Source organism: Schistocerca serialis, chromosome 1 (assembly GCF_023864345.2).
Source record: "Schistocerca serialis cubense isolate TAMUIC-IGC-003099 chromosome 1, iqSchSeri2.2, whole genome shotgun sequence".
Lineage (NCBI taxonomy): Eukaryota > Metazoa > Arthropoda > Insecta > Orthoptera > Acrididae > Schistocerca > Schistocerca serialis.
In genome coordinates, this window is record NC_064638.1 from 833,747,624 (window position 1) to 833,771,136 (window position 23,513).

A 23,513-nucleotide genomic window follows, 5' to 3' on the forward strand; every position below is an offset into this window, starting at 1 on the left:
ATTCTTGTTCCACTTGAGTGTTTCACGGTTAGAATGGTTGCCGGTAAGTCCCTGTGTGAACTCGATTCTCTCTAAATTTTACCTTCGGGGTCTTTTACCACATGTCACCGTTGTAATCTCATCAAAATGTTTCAAATCGATTGAAAAATTTGACACACACAGGACAAAAAGGCAGAAAATAATTATATAAATAAAAATTTGTTATATAACACGTTTTTAAAACGAACTGAAAAGTATAATTTCTCCTAACTCATAGAGGTAGTCCTGAAAATTTGTTCTTGTGAATTTTTAATAGCTATGGAAATACTTTTGGAATTTAGAACGAGAAACTTGGGAAGCATGCAGTACATAATTGAAGTTCATTTCATTACTATTACCTATTGCATGCGCCTCACGGTTTTCTTTTTAAATTCTAGTAGTATTTTCACAGCTATTGAAAGTACACAGGTACAAATTTTCAGGACCACCTGAATGGTGTTAGGAATCTATATGAGGCTAGGAGAAATCATTTTATACTTTTTAGTCCGTTTTTAAAACATGTCATATTAAAATGTTTCTTATTTACACGACATTTCGTCTAGTGCTGTAGTTTTGGAAGTCGCTATTCTTCTTGAATTATGGTAGATTAAAAAAAATTCAAAATGGCTCTGAGAACTATGGGACTTAAATTGGTAGATTATTTATGATGAATCTCATTAGAGCATATCTGTATTTCGATGGTGCATTTAAAAGTTCAAAGTCCTTGGACATGTACCTACTTGACGGTCGCGAGTGAACACCATATATTATTCTTAACACTCGCGTTTGTGCAATCAGTACTTCCTTTCTATGGTAAGTGACCAGTTATCCCAAAAACTTAGTCCATACGGCTTTATTGAGTGGAAATAAGCAAAATATGTCAGGGGGTTGATTTGTTTATCCCCAAACTCAGCAATTACGCGAAGAGAAAATCGGCTGTACAGTTTAGTAATATGCTTCTTCCAGATCAATTTTTCATTAATATGTACACCCAAAAGGTTTGGAGCATTCTACCCTCTTTACTGTCTCCTGTTCATGTGCTACGTCAATTGTTGGCATGTTGTGCAGAACTTAATATAGTGTCACAGAATACAGGTTTTCACGGCCGCTATTTGCATTATTGGTGATATTTGTTTTATTGGCATAAGGCCAAGGTCCAAGGCATCGTCAGAAGCGCAGCCGACTCAGAAAGTTATTACAGTTTAAAGCAAGCATAGCAAGCCGAACTTGCTGTGCTTGTTTGAATCTGTAACAGTTTTGCGTGCTGTTAAAGATTCTGACGAAGTCTCCTGCTTGGGCAGACGGAACTTTAGGCATAGAGTTGTGCCTTGGACCACGGACATAAGCGCGTAACACAAATATTAACAATGTTGAGTAGTGTGTACTTTCTCAAAATATAGAGGTAGTCCATTTTCAGAGAACCAGTTTTTGAGTAGGATGAACCACAAAAGTACTAGCCGTCTTCATTAAACGTAACTAAGCAAGTACGGAATATTTTTAAGCGATAGGTGCTAGGGATAGATGGAGACAATTCATTAACCTCTGACGTGCTAGATTACCATAAGTGTTAAAACATTTCAAGGACTAAAACACAAACATCATGGAAAGATGAAATAAGTAAGAGTTTACCGAAGCCACATGAGACATTGTCGATAAATTTTGCTTTCTGTTAATCTAGTAGAATTAGTCGACGAAGAGTCAGTACATTAGAGAGTTATAATACATCAGTTTTTAACTACCTTATGCCAGTGTACCTAACTTTCCTTTAAACACAATTAAGTTGTGAATAAAGTAATTTGTATTCTCGGCGCAACAAACGTCTTGCGATAGATTAATCGAGCGTACTTCTCTACTACATTTATTTTTTATATTGAAGAGATTAATTTTTTGTAAGGTATTTGGTCTTGATAAAATATCTAATAGTTATTTCGTCTCACTATGGGAAGTAGCTTCGCCCTAAGGCGGTCTTTGGAAATTTTATATTTATTAGGATTTTATTCCTGGCTAAAAGGAATGGACATGTCATCGAATGAAATTTTACTGTACGGGTGTACATATCGGATGGCTATAATTAAACTTTCCGTATTTAAAACGTAATAACACGGAAACTAATTGCCGTAGGAGGACCAAATTTGGTAGCATTAATGTTAAGAGAAAAAATTCAGAATCAATTCAATTGAAACACTTTTAATGTACTGCTACGGTATATCACACCATTACATACAGGTACCATTTCTGTTACAAAAGAGGATCAAAATGGCGCCCATCGATGTCCATAATAGACTGAAAGAGCAGGACTGCAATCTGCACAGCAGAACGAAACACGTCCGTAGGTATGCTGGCTACCTCTCTTAATATGCTGCCCAGCAGATCAGCACATGTGTGGATGTTCCCCTGGTAAACCCTGTCCTTCAGGTAGCCCCACAACCAGAAATCACACGGAGTGAGATCAGATGATCGCGTCGGCCAAGCATCTGGAAACGATCGGCTCACAACTCGATCGTTTTCAGATGTGTTTCGGAGGAGCAGGTGAACTTCACGAACGGTGGGGCCCCATCTTGCATGAAAACTGTTGAGTTCGATGGGTCTCTCTGTAGGGCGGGTATGACACGCTGGCGAAGCACATCGCAGCAACGCTGGCCAGTCACACAGCACGTCTTTGGTCCTCGAGCGCCAACTTGTTAAAAAAAAAAAAAAAATGGACCATTGATGAACGTAGCCATGAAGCCACACCATTCTGTGACCCGTCCACCCATGCACAGTGACTGGAGCTGAAGATCCCCATAGTCGGCAATTCTGTGTGTTCACCTCACCTGTCGGAGGTAAAAGATCTTCGTCTATCCAAAGGATGTTCAAGGGCCAGCCCTCGTCAACTTCAATCCTTGTGAGAAAGTTGAGCCGCGCGGGATCAGCCGAGCGGTCTAGGGCGCTGCAGTCATGGACTGTGCGGCTGGTCCCGGCGGAGGTTCGAGTCCTCCCTGGGGCATGGGTGTGTGTGTTTGTCCTTAGGATAATTTAGGTTAAGTAGTGTGTACGCTTAGGGACTTATGACCTTAGCAGTTAAGTCCCATAAGATTTCACACACATTTGAACATTTTGAGAAAGTTGAGGGCGAAGTCAGCACCTCATTGTGCGTCCTATGGTGCAAGCTGCTGTACGATATGGATCCGGCATCTTCCGTTCAGTGGGCCACGGGATGTTCAACTGTCGTGACACAGCATCCGCACTGCATGACGATCGGGAATTGCGCGCAGCGTTGTCTGCCATAGCAACAGCGATTTCATCAACCACCTGTGGTGCAACCTGTCGTCGACCTCTTCCCGGAGCGACGCCCAGTTCTCCAGTTGGTTCGAACTTCATCATGCTCCGCGCAGCAGTTGGAGAAAAATGACACTTCCGTAATCCTTTCAGCCGGCGATATTCTCGAAGTGCAGCTGCAGCGTTACTGTTGTTTTAATAATAGAGCTTCACCAATAATGCGTTGCTCCTTTTGTACAAGCTTATGTTGACACGTCAACAAGTCTGGTCAGGTGTGTGAGACTATGAACCACGATGACTGATCACGGCACCTGGTGGCAATAACTGGAATTGGACGGCGGCGCTGTGACGCATGGAAATCATGCACCCATACCCTGGACATTAATGCTACCAAGTTTGGTACTTACACGGTAATTAGTTTCCGTGTTATGACGTGTTAAGTAGGGAAAGTTTAGTTATAACAACCCAATACGTTTACAAAAGATGCTGGAAAACAGTTTTAGCGGAAGCTGGAATCTATATCGACCTGGGGCGTTTTTCTCAAAAGCTGTAAACCAAAATAAGTGCCGGCAGCCACGGAAGAGGAAAACACCATTCAGGCAACCAGTAAGACGGTATAAAACCTTGTAAGTACACATGATCACTTCTCTATCTTTCTTTGAAAAGTTTGGATTTTGTCTTTTAGGCAGTTTAATCAAGGCTCTGTAATATATTTGTTCCATCACTATGGAAACATACTGCAGGTAAATACTTGGTCAAAGTACCTTTCAAAACCACAACAGTTTGACAGAAATGTGCACATCAAAATTATCAGCGAAACTGGATAAAATGTTATCGTAAAAAAAAGGCCGTAAGGTCGATAGCTTTAGTAGTAAAATGAAAAGGAGAAATCAATATACGGGGTGATAAATAAATTAACTTAATAATTCAAACCTCACTTTCTACGCCCCACCTTTCATATTAGGGAAACATTTAAGAATCTGTGTTGATTGTAGCGCAGTGATTAAGGCAATAGACTCGTATCCACAAGACCTGGGATTCACCAATGCAACTCGTTTACATTACACAAAGCAAACCGGCGTGATGGGTCCTTTGAAGACGCCAGGATCGATTATCTATCCCTTCCCTGTCCAGGCTGAACTTGTACTCAGTCCCTAACGATCCCATGTTGTTGGACAATATGTTAAACCATATGAAACTTCCTGGCAGATTAAAACTGCCAGGAAGTTTCATAACAGCGCACACTCCGCTGCAGAGTGAAAATCTCATTCTGGAAACATTCCCCACGCTGTGGTTAACCATGTCTCCGCAATATCCTTTCTTTCAGGAGTGCTAGTTCTGCAAGGTTCGCAGGAGAGCTTCTGTAAAGTTTGGAAGGTAGGAGACGAGGTACTGGCGGAATTAAAGATGTGAGGACGGGGCGTGAGTAGTGCTTGGGTAGCTCAGTTGGTAGAGCACTTGCCCGCGAAAGGCAAAGGTCCCGAGTTGAGTCTCGGTCCGGCACACAGTTTTAATCTGCCAGGAAGTTTCATAACAGCGCACACTCCACTGCAGAGTGAAAATCTCATTATGTTAAGGCATAATTCTCTTGTCTGAGGTTTAATTACTTCATCTAACCATATCGGGTGTGGTCTAATGATAAAAAGCTTGAATTTTCGCAATGGCGCACTGGTTAAAAACAATTACAGACGTTTCAGAAACGAAACATGTATACATTGCAACAGTATTTTCATACGGCACGCATTACTTGTCTTTAAAAATCTTCTACAAATCTCGTGTGAGCTCTGTGATAACGAGGATAGAACTCTTACCATATCAGTTTGCTACTTATTGATGTATTATTTGATGCGGAATTTCCGGAATAAACAGGCATATTTAATATGATTATTGCTAATTTTTGTATTTCAGTTACGACACATTAGAGAACATAACTGTTGTGCTGTCCTGGGAGATGGTAATACAAAAATATGCTGGTTGATTAACATTTCGGCGCGTCACCTTCACAGCGTGATAACGTCTTGTAACTGGTTAAACGATAACGAATTGCGAGCTGAAGCATTTCGAAGTAATACTTGTTGAATTCTGTAAGATAATGCAAAATATGTAAGCCATTCACGTAAACTATTACTATTCGAAAACTAAGCATATCTACCAATCATTTGATCTTTTTAAGAGGCATTCATGTCGGCAGTATTGAGTAATTAAGTGATTTGGACGGAAAACCCATTGCTACTTTTTAATTTTTGCTTAATGTGTACAGATCTGCTGCTTGGGAAGTAAGGCATACCTTAAGGTTTTAGTTATTTAAACAATTATTCTATACAATGAAGTTTTATATGCTTGGTACTTCTGTTTTGTGGGGAACAGGCCGTGGCCTGAGGCCTGGTTCTGTACCCGTTGTTTTGTCTCCTAATGCTGGAGACGTACTCAGAACCTATAAAGTCGTATAAAGTAAATTTTCACACTTCAACAAACCTGACAGCATATTTTTGAGTTTAATTTTGGAAATTATTACTAGCAGGTGGAACCGAAGTCAGAGAAACATACCTTAGGTCACGGCCTATTGTCGATTGTCGAGAAATCACCGAGGATATTATTATATAATTTACTTTGACTAGCATGGAGTGCTGCATCAAACCAGTCTCGGAGTGAAGACAACAACAACAATTTAACTTAATAACGTTTTTTCAGAGAAATGTTATTTTTTCAGGTAATTCAATAATTTCTACACTAATATTGCTTGCTAACTAAAGTTATTTACATCCTACCTTCATTACTTACCAGTTAAGATTTTCGTGAGTTCTTTGGTTACTTCAGTTTCCTGCAGCCTGGGTTACACGCATGTTCAAAGGGTTCAAATGGCTCTAAGCGCAATGGGACTTAACATCTGAGGTGGGACTTAACATCTGAGGTCATCAGTCCCTTGGACTTCGAACTACTCAAACCTAACTAACCTAAGCACATCACACACATCCATGCCCGAGGCAGGATTCAAACCTGCGGCTGTAGCAGCAGCGCGGTTCCGGGCTGAAGCGCCTAGAACTGCTCGGCCACAGTGGCCGACTACATGCATGTAATAATAATAATAATAATAACAAAAGTAAACCCCACTTAACGCATTGCCGCGCAGGATTAGCCGAGCGGTCTGAGGCGCTGCTGTCATGGACTGTGCGGCTGGTCCTCCCTCGGGCATGGATGTGTGTGTTTGTCCTTCGGATAATTTAGGTTAAGTATTGTGAAAGCTCAGGGACAGATGACCTTAGCAGTTCAGTCCCATAAGATTTCACACACATTTTTGAACTTAACGCATTAGATCTTAGGCCTGTTCCCACTGGTCGGCTCTTGACTACAAGGCAGTGCGAGGAGCGATCTCTGATCATGGGACATGTGGTCAGCATGTCGCCAGTCTCTGCAACCGTTATCGGATGTAAATAAATCCTGATGATTCCGCTGTTTTTTTGTTCAAGCAGCACCTCTCATTGTCTCATAGGGTTGTGTGGACCCCATGCCAGACCTTCCTAACAAAAATCTGAAGACGTACTGGGAATCAAACCCAAGACCTTCCGTACCGAAGGCAGCGACGCTAACCATGTTTTGTCTGCTTTCTTTCGATCTGTTTGTTCGTGGTAAAGTCTTCAGTGGTTCCTTGTGGATGCCACGCGAGTGGCCTCGATGAGAGGTTCACTCAGAATCTTTAATTACAGAGTATGGCCAGTTTTCAGACCGAACCCTCTGAGCTACCGTGCCTGCGCCATTCCCCATGTACCCGTATGAGTCACGTAACCCGTAACACACCTTTTATTTCGTAAACGGTTACAAAAGTAATACACGATTTTCGCCAAATGTTAGAATGTCTAGAGGCACGTGTTTTTTGTGTGCTTATTATTTTTAGCGCTGTTATCAACGGAGATATTAAAGTAAGTACATTTTTCAAATGGGAGTGAATACTTTTTACGACTGGACTCTATAGCTCTTCAGAAGAAAATTACTGTGATATAGGGTTTCTTAATGTTGGCGTTGAAACCTGTAATAAAAAATTCGAGAAATGTCTCAATTTGAGAGCACGGTGGCCGGAATCGGTGTTATCTGTCCAAACACCGCCAAGCAGAATCTCAACACATTTGCCTGTTTACTTGTCTGCACTGCATGCCGCTTATTTCTGCTTCAGCATTCGTTGTGTGCAGAGATTACACTAATGAGACGAAGTTAGATGTACTATTTTTATGTGGTGAATGTAAAAGAAATGCCTTAATAGCGCTACAGCGGAACAGAGCTATCTATCCGGATCACCAATGTCGGACGCGCCAGGCAATTGCACGAATTATTAAGATGCTAGTGCGGACAGGCTGCTTGAACGTCAAAACGATGACAAAAAAGAAGGCTGCAACTAACAGAGAACACGAAGAAGCTCTTCTGACTATGACGCTAATGAATCCGCGCAGTAGCACGGCACATATTGCCAAGGAATGTGGAATCAGCCACACGAGTGTCATTCGCATCCTACATCGAAAGAATTTATATTTCTATCTTATTACTACCACAGGCACTAGTCGATCGTGATTTACAACGTCGTACAGAATTTTGTCGGTTTTCCCTTCAGCAACTGAGAGACGACCCTACGTTTTTCCGACGTGTGCACTTTACCGATGAAGCAACGTTTACTGAAAACAATAATGTAAATTTGCATAACGTGCGCTAATGGGCAGCCGAAAATCCATACCGGCTTCGTCAGGTGCAACATCAGCGGCCGCTCAGCGTAAACGTATGATGCACCGTCATAGGATATTACAGTGTGGGACGTCACTTCATCTCAGGCGTTCTAAATGGAGATTCGTGCGCACTCTTTCTGACGAACACTCTGCCGGTTCTTCTAGAAGTGGTACCACTGGGTATGTGACAGTGTATGTGGCTGCAACACGACCGTTGTCCAGCTCACTCGTCCCGTGTTGCGAAGCAAACACTGAATGAGAACATTGCTGGACTCTGGATAGGACGAAATTCCGTTGTAAAATGGCCTACGAGATCACCCGATTTGACCCCTCTCGATTTATTTCTTTGCGGAGAACTCAAATATGCAGTCTGTGACGAAGCCCCAGTTCGCCAGAAGATATTTGTCGTCGAATCACCAGTGCATGCTCCACCATATTATCCACTATAACTATATCTGTTGATTGTTCTTTCGAATGGCGATTGCAAATGAGCGTTTCAATCCATGGTCAACAGTATGCACACATGTCCTTAATAAAAGATGATTTTTTTTCTTGGAACACAAAATTTGTATTATGTGATTTTGCTGGTTGCCAAATCATTGTTAGTAAATTTTTTATGTCATTTACGTGTGTACGAAACTGCACTGCAATGTCATATAAGTCGGCAGCGTGTATAGTACGTAGCTGGTACCACTGTCATTACGCGCTTACGTTCAGCATGAAACGACGTTTCATTAAGAAGAATATTTATCTTACAGCGAAAAAGGTGGTCATCAAAGTATTTGTAACGATATGTTTAGTTCAACAAACGTATCCTATATGATATAATTACACTCCTGGAAATGGAAAAAAGAACACATTGACACCGGTGTGTCAGACCCACCATACTTGCTCCGGACACTGCGAGAGGGCTGTACAAGCAATGATCACACACACGGCACAGCGGACACACCAGGAACCGCGGTGTTGGCCGTCGAATGGCGCTAGCTGCGCAGCATTTGTGCACCGCCGCCGTCAGTGTCAGCCAGTTTGCCGTGGCATACGGAGCTCCATCGCAGTCTTTAACACTGGTAGCATGCCGCGACAGCGTGGACGTGAACCGTATGTGCAGTTGACGGACTTTGAGCGAGGGCGTATAGTGGGCATGCGGGAGGCCGGGTGGACGTACCGCCGAATTGCTCAACACGTGGGGCGTGAGGTCTCCACAGTACATCGATGTTGTCGCCAGTGGTCGGCGGAAGGTGCACGTGCCCGTCGACCTGGGACCTGACCGCAGCGACGCACGGATGCACGCCAAGACCGTAGGATCCTACGCAGTGCCGTAGGAGACCGCACCGCCACTTCCCAGCAAATTAGGGACACTGTTGCTCCTGGGGTATCGGCGAGGACCATTCGCAACCGTCTCGATGAAGCTGGGCTACGGTCCCGCACACCGTTAGGCCGTCTTCCGCTCACGCCCCAACATCGTGCAGCCCGCCTCCAGTGGTGTCGCGACAGGCGTGAATGGAGGGACGAATGGAGACGTGTCGTCTTCAGCGATGAGAGTCGCTTCTGCCTTGGTGCCAATGATGGTCGTATGCGTGTTTGGCGCCGTGCAGGTGAGCGCCACAATCAGGACTGCATACGACCGAGGCACACAGTGCCGACACCCGGCATCATGGTGTGGGGAGCGATCTCCTACACTGGCCGTACACCACTGGTGATCGTCGAGGGGACACTGAATAGTGCACGGTACATCCAAACCGTCATCGAACCCATCGTTCTACCATTCCTAGACCGGCAAGGGAACTTGCTGTTCCAACAGGACAATGCACGTCCGCATGTATCCCGTGCCACCCAACGTGCTCTAGAAGGTGTAAATCAACTACCCTGGCCAGCAAGATCTCCGGATCTGTCCCCCATTGAGCATGTTTAGGACTGGATGAAGCGTCGTCTCACGCGGTCTGCACGTCCAGCACGAACGCTGGTCCAACTGAGGCGCCAGGTGGAAATGGCATGGCAAGCCGTTCCACAGGACTACATCCAGCATCTCTACGATCGTCTCCATGGGAGAATAGCAGCCTGCATTGCTGCGAAAGGTGGATATACACTGTACTAGTGCCGACATTGTGCATGCTCTGTTGCCTGTGTCTATGTGCCTGTGGTTCTGTCAGTGTGATCATGTGATGTATCTTACCCCAGGAATGTGTCAATAAAGTTTCCCCTTCCTGGGACAATGAATTCACGGTGTTCTTATTTCAATTTCCAGGAGTGTATATAATTTAGACCAGTGTAGGTAGAGACAGTTATCTGACAGCATTGTACCTCTGTGAAGTACACAGCCACGTACAGGGAAAGAGACGTCAAATATTCCTTCTGACATTTAGATATTTAATACAGTAGTTGCTTTTTGCAGCGTATAATACCACTTTGTTTTTGAAGAATGAACAGTTGATTTCTCTGTTTCATCTCACGTAAATCTGAAAGGATACACAAATGTGAAATTTCCTTAGCCCTTTGTGATATGCTGTACTCTAGCCTTTGTTGTATTTCCATATACAGTATTCGTAGGTGAAACAGCATCTAGGTCGTAAGTTGGCCCAAGGGGAAATAAAGCTTTATTCTCGTGGCGCAGGCTTACCTTACGGTGTACAACTACGCAGCCTGATCCGGGAAGCCTGCTTGGCAGTGTTTGCACCGCAAATGCCCTTTCCGACTACCGTGCCCTCACGTTCTAGGACATTTCTCGAATTTTTTACGACCGGTTTCAACGTCAACATTAACAAACGCCGTATCACTATAATTGTCTTCTCAAGAGCTATAGAATGCTGTTATAAACAGTATACGGTTCCATTAAAAAAAAAGTACTTGCTTCAGTATCTCTGAGCCAAGGCTGCCTCATGCTATGCGCTGGATTAAACCTCCGTTGCAATTCTGTGTTTAGTCTCCTACGGTTATCGCGATTATGCTGTTATCCTCTCCTTCCGCAGGTGGCAGTAGCGGTGCGTATCGATATCCGCAGCTTGGACTATCTTTGACCTGGCGCTTATGGTTTCCGGCTGGGCGGTGTGCGACCAGTCGGTCGGTTGGCATGGAGCAGCTAGGATTTCTCCGCAGGACGTAGTTTAGCCGGGGATGCTGGCGGTCTCTATGCAGTGTCGGAGTGTGTGGGGCTGTTCCCATTGCTACGAGGTACCGGCTCTGGACACGAAAGTTCAGTTTTGATTTAATCTACCAGCAACTCAAAACTGTTCACATTTTGTAGTTGTAGTTCGTTGTCGGCTGTTGGGATATTCCCGCGAGCAATAACGTGGTTTTCAAGTTGGAAAATTCTAGCCACTCACCGGTGGAGTTTCACTTTATTTGGTTATTTGAACTGAAGTGCACCAGCGGAATCTTTTGCCTTGTGGCCGTTAACGTCCCGGTTACCTGCCCTGGCCGTTGATGTAAATTTCAGGCAGTGTAGTTTCCTCATCGTGTTGTTGAGGTCCAGCAAGGTGTGTAGTTTGACAGCTCCATGTATGACTGGTTGTGGGCGCCAATATCTTCTAAGTTGTTCCATTGAACTGCCTGTTGTGCCCTAGTCAGGTGAAGTGGAAGTTACCTTGTCGGTGGGTCTGTTGACTGTTGGTAGGTTGAGCTGTCGCCGGATTGTGAACGGTTGACCCGACTGCCTGTCTCACCTAAGCGGGAGTTAGTGTTTGAATTCCAGGCCGACCCTAGAACATCTGAGCGCCCTTGGGTGTACTGCCTTTTTTTATTTGTTCTTGTTGTTTGTACATGTATGGCTTCTAGCCGATTTTTAAAAAAAATTAAGGTTGTTTTGCCCTTAAGGCGTAAGATTCTCTAGGCCTTCAGCCTAATTTAAAGAACTGTTTCACGTAAGACCTTTGGCATTTTAAAGGTTTTAATGTTGTTGTATTTTAAGTGTTGGGCCTTCAGCCGATGTTGAGTTTGAGTTGTTTTGCTCTTCATGCATTCAGCCTAGTTCAAAAAACTGTTTCAAATGAGGCCTTTGGCATTTTAAAATTTTTAATGTTGTTGATTTTAAGTGTTGAGCCTTCAGCCGATTTTGAGTTTGAGTTGTTTTGCTCTTAAGGCCTTCAGCCGAAATTAAAGAAGTGTTTCACGTAAGGCCTTTGGTATTTAAAAAAATTAATGCTATGGAGTTTTAAGTGTTAGACCTTCAGACAATTTGAATTTAACTTGTTTGCTCTTGAAGTGTCTTATTCTTTGGGCCTTCAGCCTAACTGAGGAACTGTTTTAAGATAAGGCTTGCCTTTTAAATTTCTGTTTTGGTTGAGTTTTACCTAATTAAGGACTGTTTTACGTAACGCCTTTGTTTTTGTTTTTTAATTTAATATTGTTTAGCCTTAAGTGTTGGTCTTTCAGCTGATTTGAATTGAAATTGTTTGCTCTCAAAATCTCAGATTTTTTGGACCTTCAGCCTAAATAAAGAACTGTTGTAACATGAGGCTTGCTTTTTAAATTTCTGATTATGCTTGCATTTTAAGTTATTGGTCTTCAGCCCGTTTTTAAATTAAAGTGGCTTTCAGCCAGTAATTAAGTCCCAAGGATTAAAGCTGTGTGTTTAAAAAAAATTTTTTTTGGGTTCTTGTAATGTATTATCAAATAATAAAGTTGGATGTTCGAGTGTAACTGACAGCCCCTTATTTTGACCCCTTTCCACAGTTCAAACTACCTGTCCTGTCCTGCAGGTTAAGCAGGGCATCTCAATCTCTGTTGATACTAGAGTTAAAAAAATTAATCAAACAACCAAACTAAGGCATATGTGCCCATGAACGTTCTAATATTTGCGGAAAACCTCGTTTTGATATTTGCAACTGTTCACGAAGTAAAAGGGATGTTACGTCTTACGTGTCTCACCATATATGGGCCATGGCCGTGAATATACATGTAATGATGGGAGTAGGCTAAATGCACTACAGAGTCGAAAGTTATGCGGTAAGCAAAAATCTTTCTGATACCTCTGACAGTAGAATACATGACCATTACTGTTGTTGCTAAGGTCGTAGGGGTTGGTAACTATCAGAAGCGGTAGTACGAGGGTTGACTGAAAAGTAATGCCTCCGCCTTCGTACCTCTTCAACAGTTGGCAGCATTGGTATGCGGCAGGTACTGGCTTGTTCCGTAGCCTCTTCTCTACAGCTCCAGTTGGCGGGAAGCTTTAGCATTGTGCTGTTACAGTATAAAGTATGGAACCCTGCGTAGACGGTCGGTCAATGCGATTTAAGCAACGAGCAGTCGTTAAATTCTTGACAGCAGAGGGTGTCACCCCAAAGGAGATTCAGCAGGGAATGTTCAAGTGTTCAAGTGTGGGTGAAATGGTTCAAAATTCAAATGGCTCTGAGCACTATGGGACTTAACTGCTGGGGTCATCAGTCCCCTAGAACTTAGAACTACTTAAACCTAACTAACCTAAGGAGATCACACACATTCATGCCCGAGGCAGGATTCGAACCCGCGACCGTAGCGGCCGCGCGGTTCCAGACTGTAGCGCCTAGAACCTCTCGGCCACTACGGCCGACGTGGGTGAAATCTTATGGGACTTAACTGCTAAGGTCTTCAGTCCCTAAGCTTATAAACTACTTAACCTAAATTATCCTAAGGACAAACACACACACCCATGCCCGAGGGAGTACTCGAACCTCCGCCTGGACCAGCCGCACAGTCCATGACTGCAGCGCCTTAGACCGAGCAGGGAATGAAGGTAGTTTATGGTGACTGTGTTGACGTGAGTACTGTACGTCGTTGGGCGAGTAAGTTTAAAGATGTTGAGGCGGGAACATCTGACCTTCGTGACAAACAAATAGTTGGACGTCCTGTGACAGCAACCACCGAGTTTCACAAACAAAATGTTGACAGATAGATTCAGAACGATCGTCGTATCACTCAGAGAGAAACTGCAAGCACATTCGGCATTTCACAAGAACGTGTGCGTCGCATTATTGCTTTGCTTGGCTATCGGAAGATCTGTGCACCATAGGTACCCCGGATGCTGACTCCTGTAATGAAAACACACAGACTTGAAATTTGCCAGGAACTCTTCTCGCGTTACGAGAATGAAGGTGACGCCTTTCTCCATTGTCATGAGACATCGTTATACTTCTTCCGTGACGGCTTCAGAAAACTTGTTCATCGTTGGTCAACGTTGGCAGAAATGTATCCAATTGGCTGGTGATTATGTGAAAAAGTGAATATTGTTAATTAAAGCTCACATTCTAAGGATTACTTCTGCGTTTGATTTATTAAAATATTCCCATGCAAACCCAATTAACAAAGCTGGAGGCATTACTTTTCATTCAACCCTTGTACGAATCAAAACAATAAAACAATGTCCAGTAAATATGAGTTCCAAAATGCGGACCTCAAGAGCTATGAGCACTTGTTCATCTTCGCTACTCTGAAACACACAGCTCATTTACTGAACACGTTACTATGGCTCTTAAGGAGATTATTACGACATAGCGGGTGTAATTATTTAATACCCAGGTACGATAACACACATTGAGCCATGGAAACAGACACTTGATAATGTCATCTTGAGGAATATTTGCCGCACTTGCAACACATGCTAGGTCACTTAATCAGGACTGCAAGCTGGTTGCTTGTATGAAAGTAATACATTTCTCCACCGCATTCTAATTGTGGTCTATGGGTGATAAATGAAAGGAAATGGCCAACGAGAACGACAGTGCGGGATTTCGAAATATCCTGCTGGAATATGCTACTTGATACACTGATCATGAAATGTATGACAACAGCGTTTACTATCCTTGCCACCTAGCGGCATCATTCCAGGAGTTGGAGGGGCATAGGATGTCGAGAATTGCTGCTTCCTGTGGTCTTTCACCAGATCGTCTACGGATACATTAATATCGAACTAAGGGACACAAACAGAAGCGTTATTCATTGCTTAACACCACAGTAATGCTACTAAATGCATGTGGTGTGGTGTCAGCAATAAACGATAGAAAGACACTCCAGATCTCAACACAGTTAACAGTTTGTTTTCTCAACGGTTTGTGGTGGTGCTGTCAGTAATCTTTTCTCGAATTTCAGGTGTTGACATTTGTCTGAGAGCCATAGCCAATCTAAGCATCTCACAATCTTCTCGTAGTGTAGCCACTCTGGAAGGAGTGCCTCTCTGTTTTCCTGAGTTCACTTCTTGACTACTCGTTCTGCAGTCATTGCACTACATTAAACTCTATCTGGGATCTTTTGGTATGGTTCTCTCATGTCACTCATGTTAATGATTCCATCTTTCTAAAAATTCTGAAGTTGGTGATAAACTGAACTTGCACATCCTCTCAGCATGTAGTCTTTCGCTCTCCGCTTAAAAATTCCCAGCAATTTTTGATACATGAAACTCCATCATGTAGTCACGTCATATTTCATTTCTAGGAATGCCTTCTGCCTGTGCTGCAAATAAATGGTACAAGTACGAAATTTCAGTCAACATATCACACAGACACGGAAATACCAAAGTATTATTCATGAAATAATTTATACTGCTTCAGTCACTTTTTAACTGATGTTTAATTAGTACAACGTGTTTCAGTGGCAAGCTGCCATCATCAGCTGCATTGCTGGTGGATATACATTACATTAATCTGAAATTTGATTACATTTGTTTGCTGTGTGTGTTAGTGAGATCATGTATCGATAAACAATAATGTACAGAAAGATACACGTATTTTAGTGTGTACATTATGTGATTTGCATGTTTAAATCATTTCATTAATGCGTTTATTTCCATTTTTTAAAGCTTTAGTTATCTGAGGCAAAGAGCACAGTGACAACCACGTCACAAAAATGGTTCAAATGGCTCTGAGCACTATGGGACTTACCACCTGATGTCATCAGTCCCCTAGAACATAGAACTACTTAAACCTAACTAAGCAAACACGTCGCAGTTTAACACTTTCACGTATAGGTGTTTACATAATTCCAAAGAGGCTTAACTGTTAACATAAACTAGTTTCAACTGCTAAGATAGTAATATACAGTGAAAATGAAACCTTTTTTTCTCCGTTCAAGGCACTATGCATGGTAGTGTGTTACTAAATAATAAGCTAGAAGTAACAACATTACTTTCTTCAAAAACTTCTTCAATGTTGAGTACTTATTTTATTCAAAATATTGTCTTTAACAATAAAAACTGTCTGTACTAACTAATCATGTTATCTGATACGTACTATTAAACAAATGTATCCACGCAGCAAATGTTTAATCTTCATTGTACATTACTATGTTAGATGTATCTGTCCTTTGGAAGGACAGATGCATCTGTGTGTGAAAATGTTAAGCTGTGACATGTTGTCACTTTGTTCTGTGTGTCACACAACTAAATTTCCAACAAAGAGTAAGTAAATGCATTAATGAAATGATCGAACCATTCAAATCACATAATGTAGACACTAAAATATGAGTATCTTTCTGTACAAATTCGTATTTTGCCACACAACCTCTCTAGCAAATGAATGTAATCACACTTCAGATTAATGTAATGTACGTGTAACTGGAATGCACCTGATTATTGCAGCGTGCTGCCGAAACGCGTCGAGCTAGTTAAATATTAGTAAAAATTGACTGAAACAGTAGCAATTGTTTCATTATTTCATAAATTTTCAGTAAAGTAGCAATCTTCTAAACATTCCGTATAACATTGAAGTATTAGTTTGGCAGCGTCAGATCGAAGTGTTCATGGTGTAACATTTTGCATTTTTGGATAGCACGTGGTTCGCGCTTGGCTGTCTCGTTACGGAGTAGACAAACCTTTTCAAACTGGTCGAGCAGCAGCTTGTGGTGCGCCTTAATTTCCGGGTCGGCTGGCCACAAAGGGGGCTCCGGGAACTTGGAATCTAGGTACTCTGCGATGTCGAGCGACTCGATGACCACCCTGCCCCTGCCGACCTCCAGAGCAGGCACCTTGGCCTCTGGGTGCACAGACGAGTACCACTCGGGCTTGTTCTGCAGGTTGATGTCCACCTCGTCGTAGGAGATGCCCTTGGCGGCCAGCACGAGCCGCGGTCGCTGGGCGTACGGGCAGAACAGCATCGAGTAGAGCCGCACCTTGCCCGCCTGCAGTGGCGCCGGCCGCGGGTCACCTGCGCACAGCACAGTCCTCGGTTCGGCACACACTAACTCTTCACAGTCTGACGCGGACAGCAAAATCCCATAACAGATGCAAAAAACAAAATCACTTAAATACCGGGTGGCTACAATCAAACCTTCACTACTTAACACCTTACAACACGGAAGATAATTAATGTGCGAGGACCAAACTTGATAGCATTAATGTCAAGGACATAGGGAAAAGAAATAGTGCAGAATCAGTTCAGTTGAAACCTTCTTAATGTGCTGCTGTGGTTCATCATACCATTGCATAACGGTACCATTACTGCTACAAAAGGGGATCAATATGGCGCCCTTCAATGTCCAGAATAGTCTGAAAGAGCAGGATTGCATTCTGCACAGCAGAACAAAGCATGTCCGTAGGTATGCTGGCTACATCTCTTGATATGCTGCGCTTCAGAACAGCACCTGCTCTCCTGTCCTTCAGGTAGCTCCACAACCTGAAATCACACGGAGTGAGATCAGGTGATCGTGCCGGCCAAGCAATTGGAAACGATCGGCTGATAATTTGATCGTTTTCAAATGTGTTTCGGAGAAGCAGGTGGGCTTCACGAGTGATGAGCGGTGGGGCCCCGTCTTGCATGAAAACTGTTAAGTTCAATGCGTCTCTCTCCTGTAGGTTAGGTATGAACTACTGACGAAGCATATGGTAGTAACGCTGGCCAGTCATACTGCACGTTTTTAGTCCTTGAGTGCCAACCTTTTCAGAGAAGAATGTGTTGTTGTTGTGGTCTTCAGTCCTGAGACTGGTTTGATGCAGCTTTCCATGGCACTCTATCCTGTGCAAGCGTCTTCATCTCCCAGTAATTACTGCAACATACATCCTTCTGAATCTGCTTAGTGTATTCATCTCCACCATTTTTACCCTCCACGATGCTCTCCAATGCTAAATTTGTGATCCCTTGATGCCTCAGAACATGTCCTACCAACCGATCCCTTCTTCTAGTCAAGTTGTGCCACAAACTCCTCTTCTCCCAAATTACATTCAATACCTCCTCATTAGTTATGTGGTCTACCAATCTAACCTTCAGCATTCTTCTGTAGCACCGCATTTCGAAAGCTTCTATTCTGTTTTTGTCTAAACTATTTATCGTCCATGTTTCACTTCCATACATGGCTACACTCTATACAAATACTTTCAGAAACGACTTCCTGACACTTAAATCTATACTCGATGTTAACAAATTTCTCTTCTTCAGAAACGCTTTCCTTGCCATTGCCAGTCTACATTTTACATCCTCTCTACTTCGACAATCATCAGTTATTATGCTCCCCAAATTGCAAAACTCCTTTACTACTTTAAGTGTCTCATTTCCTAATCTAATTCCCTCAGCATCACCCGACTTAATTCGAATACCTTCCATTATCCTCGTTTTGCTTTTGTTGATGTTCATCTTATATCCTCCTTTCAAGACACTGTTTATTCCGTTCAACTGCTCTTCCAAGTCCTTTGCTGTCTCTGATAGAATTACAATGTCATCGGCGTACCTCAAAGTTTTTATTTCTTCTCCATGGATTTTAATACCTACTCCGAATTTTTCTTTTGTTTCCTTTACTGCTTGCTCAATATACAGATTGAATAACATCGGGGATAGGCTACAACCCTGTCTCACTCCCTTCCCAACCACTGCTTCCCTTTCATGCCCATGGACTCTTGTAACTGCAATCTGGTTTCTGTACAAATTGTAAATAGCCTTTCGGTCCCTGTATTTTACCCCTGCTACCTTTAGTATTTGAAAGAGAGTATTCCAGTCAACAGAAGGGAATGGGCCAATAATTAAAGTAGCCGTGAAGCCACACCATACGGTGACAAGATCACCATACAGAGGAACTTCATGCGCAATGACTGAAGGTGAAGATCCCCACAGTCGGCAATTCTGTGTATTCACTTCACCCATCACAGAAAACTGAGTTTCGTCTGTCCGTAGGATCGTCCAGGGCCAGCCCTCGTCAACTTCAATCCTTGCGAGAAAGTGGGGAGCGAAGTCAACACGTCGTTGAGCGTCCTGTGGTGTAAGCTGCTTTACGATATGGATCTTGTACGGATACCATTTGAGAATGGTTCGAAGCACCTTCCGTACAGTAGACCACGGGATGTTCAACTGTCCTGACACAGCGCGCGTACTGCCTGACGATCGGGAATTGCGCGCAGCGTTGTCTGCCTTAACAACAGCGATTTCATCAACCACCAGCGGTGCAACCGGTCGTCGGCCTCCTCCCGAAGCGACGCCCAGTTCTCCAGTTGGTTCGAATTTCTTCATCATGCTCCGCACAGCAGTTGGAGGATGAAGACCCTTGCGTAAGTCTATCAGCCGGCATATTCTCAAAGTGGAGCTGCAGCATTACTGTTTTTTTTATAACAGAACCTCACCTATAATGCCCTGCTCCTTTTGGCCAAGCTCATGTTGACACGTCAACAAGTGTAGTGCGACTGGTCACGCATGTGAGACAGTGAATCACGATTATTGAGCAAGGCACCTGGTGGCCATAGCTGGAACTGGACGGTGTCGCCGTGACACATGGTAATCATACGCCACATACGCTGGACATTAATGCTACTAAGTTTGGTACTCGTTCGGTAATTAGTTTCCGTGTTATAGCATGTTAAGCAGGGAAATTTTAGTTAAAACCACCCAGTATAGGAATTACCGTGAGAGAATTACTAAACTGACAAAATCAGTCAAACTTAAAAATGCGGAATAGATGAGCTCTGCGATACGTAGGAACATCCTCTCACTCTGGTACGAACACTAGTCGTCTTTCGGTGGGAACAAGCTCACGGGGGTTAAGCCCCTCTCTAGGGCTTGGCCGACTTCTTCTCGTCCATCTTGTTAGGAGAAGTTAATTTTATCTGGACTGTAGAACACAGTGTTTCAAGCCATTATCATCAATTAAGCAGTGAGCCCCAACAACTTTGCTCTCACCGCAGCGAACCACTGACGGGACGGCATTTTCTGTTCCAGTGTCAGTTTTATCAGCGCTTACATTTTAACGTGTATTTGCCATCTCACCTACACGAGGAATTTTATTCATCATAGCACCATGTCGTAGAGGCTTAAAATTCTACCATGGACACCTGTTCTCCTAGAAACTCATACTAAAGGCATGTTTGATTTTACATTCTCTCTTTGTTTTTGCTTTTTAGCTAGTGTTACAGACTCGCTAACATTATTCAATATAGTTTTACCCAAGTACTGATGGTACTTACGCTCCTCAGCGTCAGCTAACGTCAACATCAACGTAGTGTTTTCCCTAAAAAGCGATCAGCTTCAAGTCACGATATGGGCGTTTATGATATCAGCCTAGAACCACCACGAACAGATGTCCTAAGACGATGACTAAAAGTGTTTTATGTAAACAATCAATCCTCACAAACGTAAAAAAACATTAGAGGGGGGAGCCTAGAGCCCCGACCAACAGACATCCTAAATGATGACGAAGTGGTTTATGTAAAGATTCAGTCGCTGCAGACTTGAAAAACATGATAGTGGAGAGTGTTGTACCGAAAGGATAGTGTACCTAGAGAAAGAGTTGAAGTTTTTTGGTCTGTAATTCAGTCTAGTGACTGATTTTAGAATCACACGAAGGAATGCGCACTAGAGAGCGCCATGAGCAGTTTCCATCATTTTCTACGGTTTTTGTTATTGCTAGAAATGTGACAGTGTTTTGCGCAGTATTTGTAAATATTTCGATGTCTATACATTTTACTGCTGTTTAAAATATTAACGTTAGTTGGTATACATTGTTATATCTTCAGTTACAGAATTTTATGGCAAGTGCAATTCTATATCCAGAATGAGATTTTCACTCTGCAGCGGAGTGTGCGCTGATATGAAACTTCCTGGCAGATTAAACCTGTTTGTCGGACCGAGACTCAAACTCGGGGCCTTTGCCTTTCGCGGGCAAGTGCTCTACCATCTGCTAGGGTAGCTCAGATGGTAGAGCACTTGCCCGCGAAAGGCAAAGGTCCCGAGTTGGAGCATCGGTCCGACATACAGTTTTAATCTGCCAGGAAGTTACAATTTTACATATTTTTAAAACCAACTTCGTGGGCCGTGCAGCACTTTGTTCCTTGAAGTAGAAAGAGGTCTTTTACCATCAGGCATGAGAGATTTGCAAATTCAATTTCGTTAATGTATTAAAATATCTTTAAAACTAAAATTTGTGATAGTTTCCAATTGCTTCACTTTCAAAGCGTCTTTAACTTGTAACTGGTTAACTTTGGCTTAATTTGATTCCACCTACTTATTATTGGTGTGTAGCAGAGCAATAATGTAAAAGGCAGACGACTAAATACAGTACTCACAAGATTTTCTTCATTGTAATGCTTTTAAATTTCAATAGAATAGTTGGTTCTAGGTGTACGTCCATGTAGTACCTTGGAATATGTTTTACGTTTGGAAAGACCTTAATTTTGTCGAGAAATCTTTTTATTTCAGAAAATTCTACACCATTAAAAAGTCAATGCTACCATTAAAACTGGAATAACAAAATACATTTAAATTCCATTGCAAAGTTAACTAGAGGTGGGAGTCTGAAAAGTACCCCAAGATACAACGCTCTTCCCTAATCATTATTAGTGGTGTTGGATAACATGCATATGCTCAACAAAGTCCTTCTCAGTTTCCTTACAGAACTCTTGACAGTTCTTTACTACAGGCCTTTGGAGCAGAAACTTTTGTGCCTCACCTGGAAAAGAACATAATTCAAACTCATCTACATGCAACGTGCAAGAACTAGTCACGAAATTTCCGTCTTATATCACTCTTCTCAGAACTACACAGAGCTACATCAGAACTAAAACATAATGAATTACCTGGGATTAAATTGCCTTCTCTGCGGCAAATATCTCAGATTTCGGCAATATCAAATTCACACTTCGTCTTTTCTCAACGTGGAAAAGGACGATCAGAGTTTTCCATCCACGAATCGGTCTTAGAGATAGGACCTGGGATTGGACTAGCGTGGGAAAGAAATTCGGCCATGTCCTCAACCGCCCCAAACGATTTATGGAAACTACACGTAAATCACATCCGCTACACTCGATTGCAAATCGAACCGCCTCTCTCGCTCTATAAAGTAGATAATGAAATCTGGCTCCCTCTGCTGTACACAAGTCTTTACATAATGTAAAGAGAGAGGCGTTACGCAAATGCTTCCACATAAGAGGGTTTAGTTTTCGGTTATAGGTCACTACATCAGAAAAATTTAGACTGGGAGGAGGGAAATTGATCTTTGGAATGGTTTACTCACATCCCGTTTTTCAGATGACCAACATAGCACTTTTCAGTCTATTAGGATAGACTGCTTCAGTTATCGAATTATTGTACCGATGAATAAGAGGCGGTCTTTTCAAGTCCATTCGAGATATTAAAACTCCACTGTGGCGTCATATCTAGAAGATATGTCACTCAGTAGCTAACTAGAGTGACCAGACGTCCCAGTTTTCGTATAAGTGTCCTGGTGTCCCGAGAAAATCATTCAGAACACATAAGAAGGCTATTCGGAAAGTGAGGAACGATCGGTCGCGAAATGGAAACCACCGTGAAAATCCGACGAGGCTTTTCACAGACGTTTTGGACAGTGTCTCTAGTATGCCCGTCGATCACATCAAGACACTCTTTTCAGTTGTGAGCGCACTGTGAGCGAGTAAAGGTGCCTGGAACAACAATTTCTCCAGCCAAGTAGGAGGGCCCGCTGAGAGGCTTCGCCTTAATGAATGCAGCCCACCTAACACAACTGCCACGCACTTCTTTCTTCGTGGCAATTCTCAGCCACACTCTGCAGAGGCAGTGAAGACACTCCTGCAGCCTTTTCGATGGGAAGTGATCGATCACCCACAACACAGCCCTAATTGGCTGGTCCTGAGTAGACAACATTTGGGCGCAGACTATGGGCTATAGACCAGAGTAGAGAATTATCGGAAAGCAAAGGCGGCTGCCTTCTATGACGATGGTGTTGGAGATTTGGTATAACGCTGCGACAAATGTCTAAGTCGGAGCGGCGACTATGCAGAGAAGTACCTGGAAGGTGTAGCTAAATGTGCAAAGAAAACAGTTTTGATTTTCACTGTGGTTTTAATTTCGCGACCAATCGTCCCACACTTTCCGAACAACACTCGTAACTGTCCCGGTTTTTAATCGAGAAGTAATAATACGTGCAATAATATTTCTCATTTAATTAAATATTTGTGAAAAAGAAGGTTCCTAGAATTAGAACGTTATAGAAACATATATTTTCACAATACCCTCTACAAGTCTACCTCATTTGGTTTGACTTGTCTTATGCCTAAAGAAAGAGTAAGAGATATGTTGAAGAGAAATGCAGGTAATATCTACACCCGCCTCTAACTTACCGGCCTTTCGCTTTGTAGCCCTCGAAACAAGTAAA

At 42.9% G+C, this 23,513-nt stretch overlaps 1 protein-coding gene across 1 annotated transcript in view; it reads right to left on the reverse strand.

The window, feature by feature from the left end:
* LOC126458333 (pyrimidodiazepine synthase-like) overlaps positions 1-23,513 on the reverse strand; it is a 72,009-nt gene that overhangs the window by 33,419 nt on the left and 15,077 nt on the right. The window contains exon 2 of the mRNA XM_050095297.1: positions 16,764-17,095. Within this exon, the coding sequence (XP_049951254.1) occupies positions 16,764-17,095 (332 nt within the window). The remainder of the gene's footprint in view (positions 1-16,763; positions 17,096-23,513) is intronic.